The 19,930-nt window shown below is 42.5% G+C and overlaps 1 protein-coding gene across 17 annotated transcripts in view; it reads right to left on the minus strand.

The window, feature by feature from the left end:
• Positions 1-19,930, minus strand: part of SOX5 (SRY-box transcription factor 5) — a 722,135-nt gene that overhangs the window by 160,004 nt on the left and 542,201 nt on the right. For 9 of the 17 annotated variants that reach the window (XM_075114236.1, XM_075114227.1, XM_075114264.1 and 6 more), the window contains 2 exons: positions 5,652-5,738; positions 4,628-4,693 (listed from right to left, as the gene is read on the minus strand). The exons of 2 other annotated variants lie outside the window; for them this stretch is intronic. In XM_075114236.1, the coding sequence (XP_074970337.1) occupies positions 4,628-4,693; positions 5,652-5,738 (153 nt within the window). The remainder of the gene's footprint in view (positions 1-4,627; positions 4,694-5,651; positions 5,739-19,930) is intronic. 6 more of the 17 variants (XM_075114301.1, XM_075114282.1, XM_075114292.1 and 3 more) reach the window with 1 other exon arrangement.

Raw genomic sequence — 19,930 nt, forward strand, 5'->3', positions numbered from 1 at the left:
AAATATAAATCCGGAACAGCCCGAATTTGCTGCTTTGTCACAAACTCACATTTTTTGCATTTTAGATGCTTTAAAAAAGATTCCTCCAACCTTCCTTCCACAAATACTACCCTCAACTAACCTCCCGCTCTAGGGTCAAATAGGAGCAGCTCCATCCAGTCACAATCTCCATTTCAGGCTTTCATTTGGCCTGAAAGAAGTTATGCGTTGGTGTGGCTCAGTTGGCACTGTCTACTTCTCTGCAGTCTGACAGTATCATATTGCATTGTGACCAACCTCCACTATTTCGGCAGCTGCCAAATTTCCTCTCTAAACTTTGGTTCCTCTGTGTGCCACTGGGCAGGTCCTGCCCCCCCACCCCAGCACTTCTGAAGTATTAACAAAAGATTAAAGCTCCCTCTCAGCAATTTGCTACTATTAAACACCCCAAAAAAATAAACACAGGGAAGAAGATACTAAGTAGGTTGAAATAAATACTGAATTTATCACAGTTAAAAGCTGACAACCAGACATTTCTTACCTCCTTCACTTATGACTCTCTCACCCTCCTTCTCTCCCCACTCCAAATACAATACTATCCACAAAAAATAATGCAAAACGTCCACATCTGACACAAGTTTGCAAACATTTTTCAACCATTAATTTGCAAATGCAAAATTCCCACAGCTCCTAAGAAAGTGTGCAGCTTTCATACATCTCCTGGGGATCTGTGATTTATTAGCCAAAGGTTTAAACCCAGAGCATTCCCCATGAATAATCTCTCTTCCCTTCCCCCTCCTTCCTCCTGTCCACATGTAAATGCAGAATCCCCAGCTTCCTTGTCTTCAGTTTACAGATTATGCGATCCAAAGTGTCACTCACTGGATTACTGCACATAACCTGAGCACCACCGGAAGCTTACTTGTCTTCAACTTGTCCAGCATTACTTAAATGGAATTATCCGTCACAATCCATATACCGAATCTGCATAGCCCACTTATCTCAAGATTCTGTGTGTCACCTACCAGATTATCCGTTTTAATCCATACATTGAATCTACATAACATATGTCTTTAATTCAAGGGCTCTGATGAGCTATAGTATCGCTGAATGGATTATTTCTCTTTATCCATTATTGGCAGTCATAAGACTGTTCACTGCATACTCTCTCATGCCCCATCTTCCCAACATATAAGCAAGATCAGAGTCTTCACCAAACACAGCTCTATCACACATCAAACACAGCCTGATAAAATACCTGCACTGATACTTGATGCAACTTGGAACCCAGTTTCTCACACAAAACAAATATATGTGTTATCAAGCATTAAAGATTAGGATTGCTTGGCTAATCTTGCTTTCAATTACACTCATAGATCTGTGGTCACTCCAGTACAGTCTTTGGAGTCACCTAGACTGGCTACAACGAAGACCTAAATTTGCCCTAATGATAATCCCTTTCACAGTGAGTGCAGAAAACACTTCACCTGAGTTGTTTAGGAACTAACGTGTACAACAGAGAAGGATTTTCAAACAACAAAAAAATATCAGGTTCAGGCTTGCCCGGTCTTTCTTGAGAGATTCAGGCACAATCACTGTTAACAATGCAGTCACTTCAACAGAAAACCAACCCAGGAAGATTAGAAACAAAAGTCAGTTTAGCCTTTTGTTCCACACACCTATTCAAAATTAGCTAAGTGGAGAACATATAAAATATGTATTATTTTTTCTTGACAACTCTCGATAAGAGAGAGATGGAGAAGATTAGCAGAAAGACTGTGTACACCCACGAAGTTTTAAAAAGAGTTCTCATCGTGGTTAAAGCTGCCTCACTCACACCAGCATTAGCAGGACTGTGCACCTTGTTATGGTCCTGGGCCCCTTGGGGCCAGCACCGTTCCCTGGAGACTGCTCAGAGAAGGCCCATCACCAGTCACACAGAAGTTTCATGCTAATTTTCTAAGTATAGGGATGGGCACTGACACTGAGGAGCATGGAAATAAACTTCTTACACCTTTTCCTATCAACAGTCCACGCTACATGCTGCATCTGCTGTAGTCAGTAACGCTGCTTTGGAGGAAAGCAACCACTTTCACCCTGCAATGCACAGGTATCAGGAGGCTATGCTGATAGCAGAAAGGGGTATTATTCTCCTTCCTGTAGATGATCGGTTTGAGACCTGAAGTTCCCTCTGCTCCACTGAATCCAATAAACTGCATTATCCATTAATAATCCAGAGGCCTTTTGAGCCCTGTGCTTGAATATGATGGATATAAGTAAGTTTGAACAGGCTTTAACCAATTCAATATATAGTTTTACAGCTTTATTTTAAAATATTTCAATTTAATGGCATGTTTTGTGGGATTTACTTGTTTTGAACAGAGCAAAAATTCCATGGATTTCAGAACAAAATTTCTTAAGAAATCTCTAGTGCCAAACTTGTCTTATTTATTTAGCCCCACACTACCTCTCTAAACAGAGGCATTTGAGTTAAAATTTCTGCAGGTTCTAGATTTTGCCCCATTTTAAGAGTATTCCCTTGCAATACCTTTCAGTCAAGCCCTTTTCCATTAGTAACTGGACACATATAGATCCCTCTCACTGTGATCTTGAAGTTTGCAGCTAGACCTCTGCAGATACTCAGTGATGGTTCCCCATTTTACAGGCGTGCAGATGAAGAAAGGGGGGGCTTAAAGTAGCTGCCAAAAGGAACGAAATAAGTAAGAGGAACAACTGAACACAAAACACAGAAGTCCGGTGACTTCCACCATTCACCAACTCCCCTATCTTTAATAAAATATTACCGCTTTCTAACCTAAAAGAAATAACACTAACAGACATAAAGTCTTCCGCTTCATCTCCCTTTCTTTTAATCTCTCCCAGAGAATAAAACGCAATAGTAATAACACAGACTTGGGCATTAACAGTATGTAGCCTAGTACTGAGACTTTAGCACATGACGTACTAAAACTCCCCCAGATCTAATGAAAAACACAATGAAATTTTGAACAGTTAAATGGAAAAAACTATTCAGTGCATAAGACAGTTGGGCAGTACAGCTTCTAGTGCTGTCCACATTCCAGGGTGTATTAATAATAAGACACTACTTGTGCAGGGTTTCCAAATATCACTGATATAGAGAAATGAGGGGGAAAAAATGCAGCTGCCAAGCCAAATACAGAGAGAAGTTAATTAAAATATCACAACTGGAAAACTTAATAACTCTACGTTCCTACAGAAGGACAAAAACATTTCCTAGCATAATATATGTGTTTGTACACTCATACCTGGGTATAAAACAGCTCGACTTGCACACCTTTCATGTTGCCTCACTAAATACAGCTGCAATACAGCTGAGCCATTGTTTGTTGGCGGCTCATGGCTGGCGGTGCCATGAAAACCGCATTCCTGGGCACTAAATAATCAGCCTGCCTGACCCCCCAAGAACCTGTAAGTCAAATTCATTTACCCCCAGAGGGCAATGCTCTATTGTATCCTCCCTCCTTTCTAGCCACCTAGGAACAATGGACAATAATTGCAACTGTCACGGCAGTCAGTAGGAAAAATAAACCAGTGCCTGTTTTCACAGCTTACTGCCAAACCTGATCCAAACACCTAATAACCATGCCCCCAACCATAGAACCACAGTTGCACTAAAAAGCCTCAGATGTGAGGCTTTTGAACAGAGCTACAGAACAATAACTTGATTTGTGTTCAAAATATGAAGCTAAAAAACAAAAATTAAAGCAAAGAAAACTCTTCTTTGAGGCTTTGCTGTTGCTCCCCATCCTCTCCCCAGGCAAATCTGAAAGGACTGTTGAATTTCTTTCGTGCTAGCATATAGCTGCTGCTGCCGCTTTCAAGTTTAACTTGTGAAAGAGAAAGAGAAAGGGAGAAAAAAGATTGCCCTCCAACAGAACAAGATCATAAGGACTGGGACAGACCGCCTTCTCAGTGCCCAGCACTCTTCAGCGCAGCTTTACACAGTCCAGAGGCAGAGGAGGATTGCTGGGAGTCCTCCTAAAGCCTCCAGCATATCAAGAGTTAAAGAGGCTCCAGACAACATGCAAGAATTGCTGAAATATACACTCAAAAGTGGATATGAAAGCCGCCTGTGTACTTTGGGCCTGAAACATCTTAAAGATTCATCAGTTTGTGGCAGACGATGATGTTATTCTAAAACAATATGCTTGTAAAAACCAGAAATCACAGATAAGCCCAGTGGCTACCCTACCTCTTTATGACCTGTTGCTTTACGGGCATAGAGAAAACTTGCCCAGTGGGAATAAAGAACCCAGGGTTTGGCCCTTTGTTGTTGTTGTAGTAGTAGTAGTAAGAATAATAATATCATCATCATCATCGCAGCCTATTCAGGGCTGAAGCACTATATTCTGTTTTAAAGTTATGCTTCTACATATGCAATGAATATACATTTTTGAATTACAGCCTTTTAGGGAGAAGCTAGGGGAAGCAAGTGGCATATTTTCCTACTTGTGTAAGCCAGTAGACTAGCACACACCAATGCCGGTGGCTTATCGGTGACAAACTGGAAGGCACATGTAATTAAAATAACACTATCTTTGCACATGTACCAATACATTAACCTCTCAGAGAATTTCATGTTTATTCTTTACTGAGCACTGCCCACCTCTTGTGCAGAAGGTCCTTAAAGCTGTCAGGCACGAGGTTTGCGAGCCTGCCTGAATGAGGATCTCTGTATCGGGGACAACATTAGTAAGCAAACAAACAAAAAATAATGAAGAGAAATGAAATTTAGTTTATAAACATAAAAGAAGGGTTTAATTTTAATCTCATTCTACTTTCACATTTCCAAAACAACATTGGCTTTGATTTTACTACTCCAGATGTACACTGATACAAACGGGGGAAGAATCGGAGTCACTGTTTCTTTTCAGAGTGATAATGGCTGCTCTGGAAACTAAAATTTTTGACACACATGTATTTTGAGTCGGCTCCTCATCACAGTCACTGAGAAAGGATTACAAAAATACTAAATTACATGAAAACAAACAACTACAGGTTCCCTAAAATGACCTCATATATATAAAATGGGGAAATATCTTGGCAAAGCAGAAGCTACTGCTGCTGGAGAGTGGTCAAATTTTGCCATTTTCCTTCTGGAGTATGGCTTTAAAAGAACATGCTTTAGTGCACAGATGTTGTACACTGTCTTTTAAAATCTGCACTGGCTAATTTCAGTACCTAGAGGTATCATTACACAAACTTTCCTTTTTTTTTTTTTTTTTTTTTTTTCCCCTACATGCAGAAAAGACAAAAAAATCTGCATCATCAAAATCTGTCCAAAAATTGACAAGGACTTCGGATCACTCTCAGATTTCAGAAGCTGAGCTCTGCTATACTCTGATACCACATAAGCCTGTGTCTGATATGTGAATGGACTTTTTTTCCAATCCAGCAATAGGATGTGTCCTCTTAAAACACATGTATGCAACAAAAGCTTTAGGTTAAGTTCATTCACTTAGGGCAATATACCATTTCATTTATTTATATTATCACAGATGGAGAGCATACATTTCATTTAAGCCCCAAATTACGATATTTCAATGGGAGGAGGAGCAAACAAAGTTCCATAAAGCCAGTGATACCTGTATATTCATTCTCAATTTGCTTTAGCACAGAAACAGTGTTACCTTTTATTTCTCCAAAGTTCCCTGATCCCATGGCAAGAAGCTTGTCTTTCCAGTCCTTTGATAGTAGCTTTTCAATACTGGGAGTTTCTGAGTGAAGGGGGGGAAAAAAAATGTAAGCAAATCAACATAACTGTCTCCACAATAGAACTCATTAAAAGTCTATCTGCTAAAAATAAGGCCAACCCTATTCTGGGCCCCAGTTCGTAATGACTTCATCAACAAACTGATAAGGGTTGTTTTTTTTTTTTTGCAAAAAAAAGGGAAAAAAAAACCAACCCTAACCGAATGTGCTTTGTCACCTGCTGTTTCAAAACCATTAGCTTTTTCCTCTTGTGGAACAAAGCCCCGGTAATTCTGTATGACAATGGGCACATATAAACCTGCAGTTCATTGTTTTTCAATTTGGTGAACAAGTTGCTGCCTATAATGGATGCCTGTCAATTTCTGGGTGTTAGTCTGCAGTCAAAAAATAATTATGTTGATAAAATGCAGAGTAAAGAGAGTGAGAGAGAGAGAAGCAAAGAATTAGCTCCTAAATCTGCTACATGTAATTATATCCCTCTGAGTGTTTACAATTACATCCACTTTATAATGTGTGTTTAAACATCGTGTGGCGGTAAGCATACTGTGGAAAGATTTTCCGGTAACACGCACATTATAAATAATAATAAAAGTTGGGTATGAAAAAAAGCTTTAAAAGATTGCAAAATCCAGAGGGAGAAAAGGCGCTGCTTAGAATGGAAACCCATTATTTGCTCATTTCAGATTCTATCACTTCCTTTAAAAATAAAATAAAATAAAATAAAATATACTTGTTCAGTATTTTCAGGAAAAATGCCGTGAGGGTGTGGATGGGTCTGATATTTATGTCTATAACTCTCGTATGCTGACCTCTTTTTGTGTAGAATTTTAATGCATAAGTAAATATAAATGCTAATAAAATTCAGAGAACATTAAACTCAATTCCAAACAATGTAATTGTATATTCTTGTCAGCATTTAGATGGGTACACAATTACAATAGCTTTCAATCCCACGATTAGCACTGCATTCAGTTAGAAAATGGAGTGTACTAAAAGATAAGTGTCCCAGTATGCGCCATCTAAATAACAATACCCACACTTATTATCTGGATCTAAGACATATACTGCTATTCTCCACATTTGTGTTTATGTGTATTTGTATTTGTTCAGGCATTTGTTTACCCCCTACCAGGAGCATAAAGGGAGTACATGTTAACTTATCAAAGGGACCGTCTGGCCTAGAGACCGTACAATTATTAGCAACTGGTTAATTTTCCCCACAGTAAAAACCATTACGAGCAACCTTCATTATCTTGTTTGGCTAATTCTGCCTCCTTGAAGCCCCAACTTCAAGCTCCGAGGAGGCGGCCCTGCGCTGCCTTCCGCGGCGGGGCTCCCCCCCCCCACGCCCGGGGCTCCTCTCCCCCCACGCCGGGTCGGGCTCCGGCCGCTGTCAGCGTGGCCTTTCCCCCTTCCGCAAAGCACGTCTCGCACCGGAGCAACTCCGAAGGAGCGCGAGCCCCCGCCACGCCAGCCACGCGCGGCGTGACGCCACTGTGTAACTAACGCCGCGGCCAGGGGCACACGGGTGCCTCCCCCCCCGCCCCCGCCAACGCAGGTGGGTGCGCGCAGGCAGCCGCATCCCCACGCCCGAATCCCGCAGGGTCCCATTTACAGCACAAAAGGTTATTATTATTTTTTGCCCCTCCCCGGTAACATTTTTCTACACGTTGCAACGCTCCGGGTTTTCTGCGCTATAATCGCGTGCTTCCCGCCCCTCGAAGGGTCGCGCCCTCCGCTAACCACGGGCTCGGTCGCCCAGGATCGCCTGAGAGCAAGTTTTCTGGTAGAAACCCTAGAAGTGCAATTAAATCCTAAGGAAATAGATGGGAGAGGCTGCGCTGCGATGAACGTCTCGGCGCCGGGGCTGACGGTGCGGAGATGCCGCCACGCTCCAGGCTCTCGCACAGCTACTTCTGAAGTTCGCACGTCCCCTGCAAGCACCCACGGAGGGAACCATTTTCCCAAACATATCTGAACAGGTCAAGTAAACGCCGCCGTTTGCTTGGTTTTTGGGTTTTTTTTAATATTTTTTTTCCCCCCCTGCGCTTTTCAAAAAATTCTCGAGCAGCGGGTAAACAGGCCAGAGCAAACGCGGTATTTGCAGTAGAGGGCTGTCAGTCACTAAAAGCTAACAAACCTTTGCAAAGCAGGAATGCGGCAATAGAAATCCATTGTGAGCTGACAATAGGCTCCAGAGCCTCCAGGCACCAAAAGCAGCCCGTCTTACTTTTAAGTCTATTGTCAGCAAAGTCCACGACAAAGCTCTTCCCCTGCGGCTAGACAAAATATTCACCGTGGTGCTCTCGTAAAGAAACACAAGTCTTCTGTCTAACTTGCCGCCTTAAAGCAACAGTAGCCGCTCGCCGGGGCTGGCGGCGGGACCCGCGGCCCGGCCGCCCCACAGGAGTCTCCCCAGCCGCCGCCGCCGCCCGGCGGGAGGCCTGCCCCGGCACCGGCCCCTGCCCCGCCGGGGGCTGCCGGGCCGCCGTGGGGACGGCCGGGCCCCGCCGGGCCGCCGTGGGGGCTGCAGGGCCGATGAGGGGACGGCCGGGCCGGGCTGGGCCGCGCTGAGGGGGCGGCCGGGCCCGGCCGGGGGCTGCCGGGCCGCCGCTGAGGGAGCGGCGCCGGGACGGGGCCCGGTGCTGCTTTACGTTGTGGGGGGGGTGGGGTGGGGTGGGGTGGGGGGGTGTTGGGGGACGCTCGGACTCGGCTTTGTCACTAAAAGTCGTAGCGCGGCGGAGCCCTCACCCTCCCCCCTCGCCCCTCGTTACTGAGGGGCGTCCCCGCAGCCCGGCTCCGCCGGTGGTTCCGGGAGGGCTGCGGCGACCGAGCGGGGGATGATGAACGCGAGGGACGGCCGCGTATCAATGGCTGAATTTCTGCGAGAATGGTAAAGATCTCCGTAGGAAATCATGATTAGAGATGTGAAAGGCCAAATGGCAAAATCCCAATAGTAACAATGCATCTGTTCGTTAATGTGTGAATATGAGTAATACGAAAATTTAACGCAATTATAAGCCCCTCAGCGATCCTGATGGCATAAAATAGATTGCGGTGATCTAATCAGCGCTTCCCCTGTTGAAATCCTGTATGTTAACTATTTAAAATAATATTATATAGATAAAATAAGATTATATAGACTTTTTCCTTAAAAAACTCCCATGTAATCCTATTTAATTGACACACTAACTTAGTTTCAAACCTCTCCTGACTTGAACTGCAATTTTTACATAAGGCACTTCAACAGAAATTTGGTAGAGGATCAGCAAATAATTGTCCTTCTGCTGATACTTAAAAAGAACTTTAATTCTGAAAGACAATAGCTTCCCCACCCTATAGCGTTACGGAGCTAAAGACCTATATTAAATTACAGCCAGTTTAATTCTATTATATACCGTGCTCACATATTGTACTTACATAAAATATGCTATTCATATACTCAACCGATCACATTTCAGTAACTGCTTGTGAAATACATTATGCGCCATATCTTGGAAACAAACATTTATTATGTCATTTATGTAGCCCATTAAAAAAAGATTTGAAATCTACACATCTTAAATAAAAATAACTGTTTAAAAGGTTACAGCTGTAGAGCTTTCATGAATTATACAGAAACAAAGTCATCTTTTGTTCAGGTTAGTTTTTTTTAGACTTCATTGGGAAGATGATGCTCTCAAATTGAGAAAAGAAACACTGAATCTTCTCTGCCACGCACTCGCCCTCTGGATTCATTAGAAAGTCAATAAAACTTTTAATGCCGGCACATACAATGTGCAGCTTGAAATTGGGAAAGGTGGCCTGCACGCAGGAGCTGCTATTCCCGGTCCCTACTCCAACAACTTACTCTCCTCTTGGACTCACCAGAACAATGCTCCTACATCCAAAACCTGAGCTATATTGTGACAGATTTTGGATATGCAGCAGGACAGCTCTGTATTATGATAATCTATATTAGCATTTCCAAAAAGCTATACACGGGTGCGCTGCCATTCTGAGTATCACGATTATTCAGAACATCTCCTAATTCCACCTTCGAGAGGAACCCAGGATTAGCCCCATCTCTTCTTCCGAGCCCCACTTGAACTAAGAACACCCCCTGTTACCCATTTGCAGCGTAGGTCCTACGGCACACAGTAAAACAATTCCAAGTCTGTCCACAGCACAGTATGAATACGTCTACAAAAGAGTTGTTCATGGGTTGTTTGTGAAGAGTAATTCATTAACGTTTGGGAAATATTTTTGTTCCAGAAACACTATGAAGAGTGTTAAGTGTTGTTATAGAAGAGGATTACGGGTAGGGCACCAAAGAGAAAGACCGAGATGGAAAGAATAACAGGAATCATTAAGTAAATGTTGGCGAAGAGGAGACTGAATTAATAGAGATACAAATTAATCCACAAAAATGATTTCTGCTCTCTCTATTCAGCACATTTATCAGTCATTAGCTCTTTCTAGAGATATTTACGGCGCATTTTGTTTTTCTTGTTTCACCCTTGCCTCTGTTGCTTGCATATGCTTCTTCGCATCACTGCGTATGGCAATACCCACTGGTGAATGGCCCTCCGACTGTGCCAGCCATTGTGGCAGCAGCGCGCTGGCTCCTCGGTGCCCCCCGGCCCCCGCCGCTCTCCCTCCTCCCCTCCTTCCCTCCCTCCCTTCCTCCCTCCCGTGCCAAGCACCATCCAGTCTGACTCCCTCATCTACAACAATGAGACCTGGAGCCTGATGCCAGCAGCCAGTAATTCTCACGCAGCCCTTCAGCGCACGGAATTAAACTACTTTCTCAGTGGTTTAATAGTCCTGCGTTAACTGCTCTGACTTCCACGTACGGATGCACGGGTGCATCCATACGTGTTGGGCACACATGTACATATGCTGAATTGCTCTGACAGTACTGGAAAGCAAAGCTTCTAAGCCAATTAACATAAAATTGCTTTTTAATCTAACTTCTTGTGCGCTAACAAGCATGCCACTGTCCCTCTACTTCTGTATTTGATGTTTAAATATAGCTTCCTTGACGTATTTGCTTAAAAGACTTTTCACACTGAGAAAGGAGCGGTTTGTTTCCAGGAAGTGGCCGAGGCTACAAAGAGGTAGTAAAAGGCACCATTTTTAGCGCTGTCTGGTAGACGTCTATTTAATTTCGTTTAAGTTGTGTTATTTTTTTTTTCAGGTGTTGTAACTCCCCTTTGGGAGGGACCTAATCCTACTCTCAGTTCAGTGGCAGCGCAGATGCGCCCATACCTGAACCTGCCTCGGCAGCCTTCCAAAAACACAGTCCCACAGCACAGCGTTCCCTTCAGGCCTAACCTCTCTGGTAGCTCTTTTCAATCCACGCTCCAGGGTCACAGTCCTGGAAATCACTTATAAATGGTCTTCGCTGCCAAATCTCTTCCTATTACCTCTTTCTGCTCCTGATGATTATTTACTAAAAGCAAACCTTGGTCTCTTGCAGCTACCTGCTTCCAGAGAAAGGAATGTAATTCCATCATGCTGTAACAAGGTGTGGGACGGGGGCTCCCCACAATGAGGCACTTCCAGAAGAGTCATATTTGAAGAGAGGAGAGGAGCGCAAAGCTCTGCTGTTATAAAGAGACAACTACAATAAAAGGGAAGGAAGCTGACATAAGTCGACCACAAGTTAGAGATACGAGTCTCTCACTTGCATGGTGTCTGAGTGTCCGAGCATGGGTGCTCTCTCAAGGAGATACCCAAAGCGCTCCCTCCTCCCTAGCTACTGAGAACAGCCCTTGCCCAGGGAGGAAAGAGGAAGGCTCCTTAGAACAAAGTAAAAGATGTTTGGCCTCGGTGAGGATGATGACATGAAGTGTAGCAGAGCGCAGAGAAGCCAGGAGTTGCTCAATACCCAGCCAGACCACCTGACACTGCCTGCCAACACATGTCATTCCTAGAGGAAGGAGTATTTGGTCGGCACAAATGATCATGAATAAACTTTTAGCACTGGCTGATACACCTTCCACTGCTGGCAAGCACCTTTATATTATGAAAGAGCTGGCAAATACCCTCCATCCATTATTCACCCTTTTCTTCTGCTACGGTCATAAATACATAACACCTGTTGGCCACAGTTCCACTCATCGTTCCTACAACCCTCACCTATCGACGCGCTACCCCACTGGCACTCTGTTCCGCGTCTATGCACCACAACAAACCCTTTCTGGTTTAAATCAGGAAACAAGATCAAGGGCAGATTTCCACTTTTCCTTTGAAAGAGCAGACAAACACATATACAGACACAATAAATTTCTCTTTTTATGCACCCATTTTTTATTACGAAGGTCTTACCTATACAAAATCAGAAACAATTTTCATAGCAAAGAAAATAAAGCAACTATTATGAAGAAATGGCTGGTATCAGCAGGTTACATAGACATACAGCATCTGCATACACATATGGTTCTCCATCAACAGAATCATGCTTTTAGGGAACTACTTGCAGCTAGGCAAGACACTATGAATCATGAGCAGGCACAACACAGAATGTATTTAAATTTGGAAATCAAAGACCACACAACATACATTTTTCTCTTGCCTTCCAGGAAGTACTGCAATTTTTCACCAGACTAAAAGCATTTAAAACTTTTGCAGAAGACGCTAGGAAACACCTCTGTAAATGCAAATATTGTTCAAATGTAGGGCATAGTTGCTCACGTGTGATAAGCAAAACTGTGGTGCTAAGTACAATACTACCTGGGGCTTCTCTGCCTGGACAGAAAGTAGCATGCTGGTGGGTTCTTTGGGTTTTTTTTGTTTTTTTTTTTTTTTGTAATACACAAAATGTGATATGGTCTTTGGGCATAAACTCACAGAGCTGAACAAAAAAGTTTCGATGAGATATTAGGAAGCTGTGGTGCTCTGGCCAGCACATCATAGTATGACGCTTACTATGCCACTCCATCACAACCACTGTGCAGAAAACAGCTGGGCTACATATGGCCATGGGTGGCTTCCAAACCTACTAAAAAGCTCCCTTCTCTGGCAGGGATAACTAGCCTTCCTGCTCTTGAAATCTCCAGTCCCACCCCAGCCACATGTTAGCTCCCATAGCATTTTATTTCAGAGGACAAAATCAGCTTCTGTAGCCGCAGGTGACCGTAGTTACCTGTGGTGCACAATGACATCAGGTTACTATAGTATTCTTGTTGCACATACCTGCATAATTTTGTGTATGCTTAATAATACAACAGTTGTTTTCAAGTCGCTGGCTCAGTGTTGCAATATCCATCATGCTCCATTAATGACATATACACTATATGAATGATAAGACAGTTTTCTTGTGATTTCTGGCACAAGTGTACTGCTTCTTGTGTTTAAAAAAAAGATACACATAGCCAGAAAAGGTTCCACAGCATAATAAATAAATGATTCAAAATTTTAAAACCAAAATCAGTAATTTATGAATGCCATTAAAAACATGATTTTACTCTACCTACAAATATGTAAGCAGTTATTTTTACAACTGCCTACCAATGCATACTGCCAGTCTTACAAGAAAGTTACCTAAAAACACAAGGACGTTTATTAGGAAGAAAAGGTTAGAGTAGACTTCAGACACACTATACTACCAGTTGTTGAACTAATTATCCCTTAGGATGTAAATGAGGAGCCAGCAAACCACAGCACAAGGCAGGAACACATGGCTAAGCAGGACAGGGGGAGGGCACGGGGACTTCTTAAGCTAGGTTTGCGGCCAAAACCAGCATCTCATTCAACTACACCCTCAGGAACAGTCAGGCTATTGTCTGAAATTTTTATAGTTTCCATCACCTGAATGCACTGGCAGTCGCACCGTTAGCCGTGTACTTTTCAGGCTGTCTCGTTTCAACAAATGGTCACCTACTCCAGGAGCCGTGCCACACTCCAGATATGACACGTACAATGCAAAGAAATCAAGCCTGTCATGTAATACGTTCTGCCAGCCCTTGGATCTCCCAGCAGCAGAGTCTATGCTCATTTTGGGGTTATACAGGCAACAGTCAAGATTTCCTCGGCTTCCATCCCCCTTTTATTGGTATACAGCTTTGGGACAGAGTCTGCTTTCAGAACTTGAAAAATTCAGGTATTTCTAAAAGTCTGTCCATCATACACTCTTCTGGACAGACAATGTCTGCATCAATAAAATGTCCACAAAGCCCTTCTGAGGCCTGCGTACCTGACAAAACCACTTCCTTCACAAACACAGCTTTGAGTCAGGGAACAGGCCTGCATCCCTGCTTTCATCTCGGAACATCAGGGAATTCCAGCTCAGTCTCTGTTATTTCCAGCACGCTAAGTCACAGAGTACATACTTCATTGCCTTACATACCTTATTGACAACAGACCCCATCAAGGCTCCTAAGCGTACATTGATTACCCTCTGAACAATACTAATCTAGGGTTGCAAGCTGCTGTATGATAATTGCCACCTGTTCCACTGTTGTGAGGGTGGCTTTCATATTTGTGTGCCAGGGCAGCTGGACAGTGGCATGCTTCACTCACACCTCCACGAATCTGGCCTTCCACATCAACCCTGCAGCCGCTGCTGGTTGCCTCAGATTTGCGTGGAGATGGGTCTGTTATATGCAGGATATCCCCGAAACCACTGCAGCTTAATTATTCTGAAGAGACACTGGAACAGCGGAGCTCGTAGTCACTGCTCAGCTACCCCCCCATCTAAATCCTTGTCCTTGCAAATACACAGTAGGATATGGCTGGCCCGAGAACTGATTCAATCTCTGCCTTTCCCATTTCTGCAGCAGAGCAACCGTGTTCCCCCAAAGAAGGGCGCACAGAGGCACTGTGAATGGCACTGGATGCCATGCACAGGACAATATGTCTTTTGTCACTGAAATTTGTTGGGACTCAGTGCTTTGGATTCCCAAAGGCATTTGGGAGCATAAATCTCATTCTGGAAAGGAATTAGGCTCCCAACTGCCTTTGGAGATCCAGGCCAGTGAGTTGGCCGAAAGAGCCGGTCGTGAACACATCTGCCAAATGCGGCATTTCACTGGCACAACTGTTGCTGGAACATCTTTTTCAGCACACACAATCTTTAGAATGATCCCAAGTCCCTGCTACCATCATCTTCTTCACCCCTAATTAAATTAACAGACAAGAACGAAGCACATTATTTAACCTAACTTAAAAAAATAAGTGAGATTAAAAAAACGTTCCCCACACTTTCCTGACATACAAAAAAATAAATTAATCCATGAATCAGATTAACTTACTTTCAAACACCTGAGCAGCAACCTTTTACTTTTTCATTGATGTTACAATTACACCGGTAAGAATCCTTCTGAAAAGAAGGTAATAGTAAAATAAAAAAAATTCTCCTACACATGAAAAAAAGACAATTTTGTCTTAATCTATGTTCTTCAACTTTCTAATGCCTCTTTAATTCCAGGCATCTCTAAATGAAAGAAGGAATTGATTTTCTCAGGAGTGGTCCACCCAGCAAAAAAAAACCTGTGTCAGTTGAGAGAAGGAGGCACTATACCAAGCCTAAGCTTCACTGAAATTCTGAAACCACAAAGATGTTTTAATATTTCCAGAGAGTATTTCAAGAGTAACAACATAAAAACAGAGACATCTGGAATTAAATACCATTAAATTTCACTTCAGTTTTATTTTTCTGTCTCAGCTGGACAGAGACACTCCACTGAAACACATATTCCCCTGAAATACATTTTTGTATTAGTGCTACCAACACAGCCAGTTTCTAATTAAAAGGCCATAATAGCTTGTTAATATTAAGAGGGCAATGGTTTTGGTCTGCTAATTTTTTACATCTTCAACGCATTCTTAATAAGCAAGAGGGCTTAAAAAAAGCATTCACCGAGATGCCTATACACTAACTTTTTTATGAGTATTGACACATCATTAAAGATGTTCTAGGGAGATTCCAGAGTTTGTCCTTTGAGAGAAAAGATCTTTTGTGCTGACCTGTCTCTTTTTAAGTAATTAAACCCTTTCTTGAAAAAACCTTAAAACAAAACCCCGAGAGAGCCAAACTTTATATAATCTAAATAACCGTAAAACATAAATTGAGAACTACAGCATTTGGCTAGAATTTCAAGGAAATCCTTCTGAAGCTCAACCACTCCACTTTTCAAATCCTAAATTCAATAGCAACAATATAACCCTTCACACAGGGTTACTACAGCATTTTTAGCTGAAAGTCTCAAAGCAAATTTTTAAAAATGGGGGGAAAAAAAAAGGGTCCTGAAGTGCTCATAATTTTCCCCCCAAAATGAAAGCAGCACGGACTATATGTGATGAAGCTGAAGAGACAATTTTCTAAATAGCCTATCTTTCAGCCCTTGCCACAGCCGTTATTTCCCACCACCAAAAAGTATGCTGCTCTGGCCTCCATATGATAAACCGCAACGGGAGCTGTTGATACCTGTGTCTCCTTACCTCTAGGCTTTCCTTACATGTCGCCTTTACCTTGACAAAGAGGGAAGAGGCGCCTTATTTATCACAAGAGAGTGATAAAAAAAAAACAAAAGAAACAGAAAAGCGAAACAAGCAATCTTGTCACAAAGCCACAACTTCCGCTGTTGAGGCCTGGCTTGGGGTTTGGGGTTTTTATTTTGGTTAACTATCACTGCTCTCGGAAACGGATGCACACGGCTCCATCTCCCTCGCCTGGCACCCCTGGGCGCTCCGGACTCGCTGGTGGCCATCGCGGTGAGCGCCAGGGAACAGAGATGGCTAGCCAGGGAGGGAAGTGCCTTGCTTCTGCATGGAAGCCACGAAATGTCCTGCTGCAGCTGCACCACAGTGCATGTTACTGAACTAATCATTGGTTTCCACCCTTCTCCCCCACCCTCCTTTTTTCCTTTTTTTTTTTTTGACAGCTGTCTTCCTATCTTCCCAACAGGTGCTATTAGGCCCTGAACAATGGCGAAGGCTTTTAAGCCACTGCTGTTGACAAGTGAAAGGGAACAACAAATGGCTCAGTAGTGCTCTTCTCCCCGGGTCACTCAACCAATGGTAATAGTTATTATTTTTATTTATTAGCTCTGCAGCACTGTCCTCCACTGCACCTCCTCCAACCTCCCCTTTCCGTGACAGCAAGGAGCTTTTTAACTTTTAATAAAAATGGGCGAGCGCTTAGCTCCTGAGCTGGCTCTTTCTGTAAAGTGCACAGCTAATGAATGTTGTCCATTTAGATCTGGATAATTTATGATGTCAGCAGAGCAGAGGTGGGGAGGGCTGGATCCAGATATGGCCATTAGTTACACTGACGGGACTGACAGCACGAGTAAGGGGAGGCAGAAGTTGGACAGAAAGAAGAGGTTCCCGTCGTCCTCCCCCCCTATTTGTTTTTGCAGGATAATTACAAGGTTAGGCGATAAATAAGACATTCCTGCTTTTGAGGTTAACATAATTTTTCTTTACCCTTCTTAGCATTTCACCAACCGCACTATAATCCTCTTCAGAGAAGAGGCAGATGGAAGGAAAGATAATTTTCTCTTAAATGAAAGTGACTGCACCCATTTAAAGGATGCACTCAGACCTGTTACCACTAGGAGAAAAAAAGGTGCCAAAATGTTTTCTGATCCCAATAATGAATATGTGCATTTGTACACATATATTTACTAGTTGAGGTTACTCAATTAATAAACTGTATATAACAGATAACCTCCATCAAATAAAAACCCGGTATTGCCACTGTCCTGGCAAACCAGGTAAATATGAAGGCAAATCAAGCAATTCCATGCCCAAACAAAATCAGTAAACCTGCAAGTAAATCACCTGAAAGCACAAATACACTTCAAAGTTGAAAATATAATTTTAAAACCCATCAAAATACTGACATATCATGGAACTGGTTGGTTCAGAGTGATAAGTTATCAATCAAATTGAGGTAAGAGCATATACATCTTTTGATCATCTGGACCTATTTATTTAAATTATAAGTTGACAGAACTGTGTAGTGAAAGGGCTACAGTCATCAGATTGTCTGTGTACTTCCTAGAGTAAATGTGGACTATTATAATTTGAACCTAATGTTAACACTGAAAGAACCATAAAATATTCATTTGGGATGTTAATAAAACTATTAAAAGGATTTCTAAAATTGAAAATAGAAAACTGAAAAGGATATCCCCCTGAAACGACCAAGAAAACACAGAGTAGGCTCAGCTTTCTATTCTCTTTAAAAATATGACAGACTGTTTTACCACTGGAAGTGAGAATTAAAGCACATACGCCTGATGCTAAACAACTACACATCCTGAACTCCTCTTGCACAACATATGTGAAAACAAAATCTCAATCATCCATTGCCAGATGCCAGAAAGATATGAACAATAATAATAATAATAATAATAATAATAAAAGATGTACGGTATAAATCAAAGCTTCTGAAGGGCAGGTAGTTTCACAGTAAATCAGACCGCTAGTTGTGATGTAAATGATATTTGCATGGAATCATTATGTCAAATTAAGTAGAAATTATTAAAGCTAATGTCATCTTTGGACTTGCTTAAAATAATCTTCCAAGATTTGCACACAGGCTTCTCTGCCGAAGTACAGCATTCCATCTGCCTTGACAACTTGTTCTGTTTGTTCTCACTTGTCTCCATTCATGGATTTTTTGGACTCTGTTAATTTTCAGCGTAAATAAGGAGAGGAAATACACTGGGTTTCCTTTTGATCGGGCATTTTTCTTCCTGAGTTAGGGAATAACATCAAGATACATGGGTGGTTCAGCCACGTAACAGTTGTGACAGGTAATCCCCAAATAAGTGAAATCAGAGAAAGTCTATTACGCATAGCTCTTTAACATAATAGCTCTAGACAAGGGGAAAGGCAAGTCAGAAAGTAAAAGCAGAAAAGTCAAAGGGGGGAAAAGAAAAGAGAGGCAAAGAAAACAATACTGAGAACCAGGAAAGAACGAGACTAAGAAAGGGAACTCATTTGTCAAAATCCAAAATTACGCAATGCACTGAAGGAGTAGGAGAGTCAGGGCAACTCTGCAGCCGCTCCTTGTTTGAAAGTGGTCACAAACACTAAGCAACCCATTCCCCATCCATCCAATAGATAACTGCAGCAGCCCGGGCAAACATGAAAGAGAGGAGGTAAAGAGCTGTAATGTGAACTTCTGCTATCGGAAAAGACAACAGGATTCAGATTCAAGCAGAAACTATGCCTTCAAATCACTGCCAGCACTCTAAAGGGACAAAATCTTTTTTCTTTTTTATCAGAGAGGAATCTTACTCATACCCTGCAGTAGAACTTTTTCATACTCTTTTAGGAAACTTAGACTTCCTCCATTCACCTCAGGATGATATAACTTCCTCTGCAAATAGTTGTCCAGTTCCACAAGAAAGATCATCTGCATTCAGGATGGCTTCCTGAATCACGAAGGACCAGTAAGGTGAATGCAAGAACAGATTACCTTCCCAAGAATTAAGGTTGTTCACTGAGCAGCTCTTCACACAATTATGACATTCAAGAGGTGCTACATTCTCCAGAAATAGAGAATATCAATATTTCCTCTGATGAAGGGAAGTTACTTTAAAGCAAAAACCAGACCACTCACCTCTGTGCTACCAATCTCATCAACTGCCACCTAGAGTTAGCCTTTTCCTGCTTTGTCCAACAACCTTGTCCATGTTGTTCTGGAAGCTAAGTTGCTCCATTGAAAAACAAGGGAGGAGTAGGTGTACTCATCCTACCAGATTTCTCAAACTACCTGTTTGAGGACACCTGCCCCTAGTGCTTGGGGATGACTGAAATAAGGTATTCCTCATAAATAAAACCAATTTTTTTTTTTTTCAGTTCCAAAGCATTCACCCGTATAGTCCTGCAGGATCAGTGAAGAGGAGTCTTAAACTGTGCTGAACAGGATGAGGAATCTTTTCAGATGAAGAAAGAACCACTTGGAAGGGTCCACCTTCTCTGCAACATCTGCAGTTCAGGGTCCTAATCATCCTTCACTTCTTTGGTGTGGTGATAAGAGACATCTGACTTCTGCTGTAAATGAGCAGAAAAGCTGCACTATGTTTTATCACCCAGGAATCTGGTACCAGTGATCTTCATAGCTTGTTCTCTTGTCCTGAGTATTTCTACCTTTCATGGTTACAAAAGGAACAAGGCATCTTCTGAACAGCTCTGACTGGTGCAGAAAGCAGAAAATCACCTAGGTCAGCAACATGGGTCTTTATGAATCTGAAGT

The sequence above is a fragment of the Phalacrocorax aristotelis genome, chromosome 1 (assembly GCF_949628215.1).
Source record: "Phalacrocorax aristotelis chromosome 1, bGulAri2.1, whole genome shotgun sequence".
Classification (NCBI taxonomy): Eukaryota; Metazoa; Chordata; class Aves; order Suliformes; family Phalacrocoracidae; genus Phalacrocorax; species Phalacrocorax aristotelis.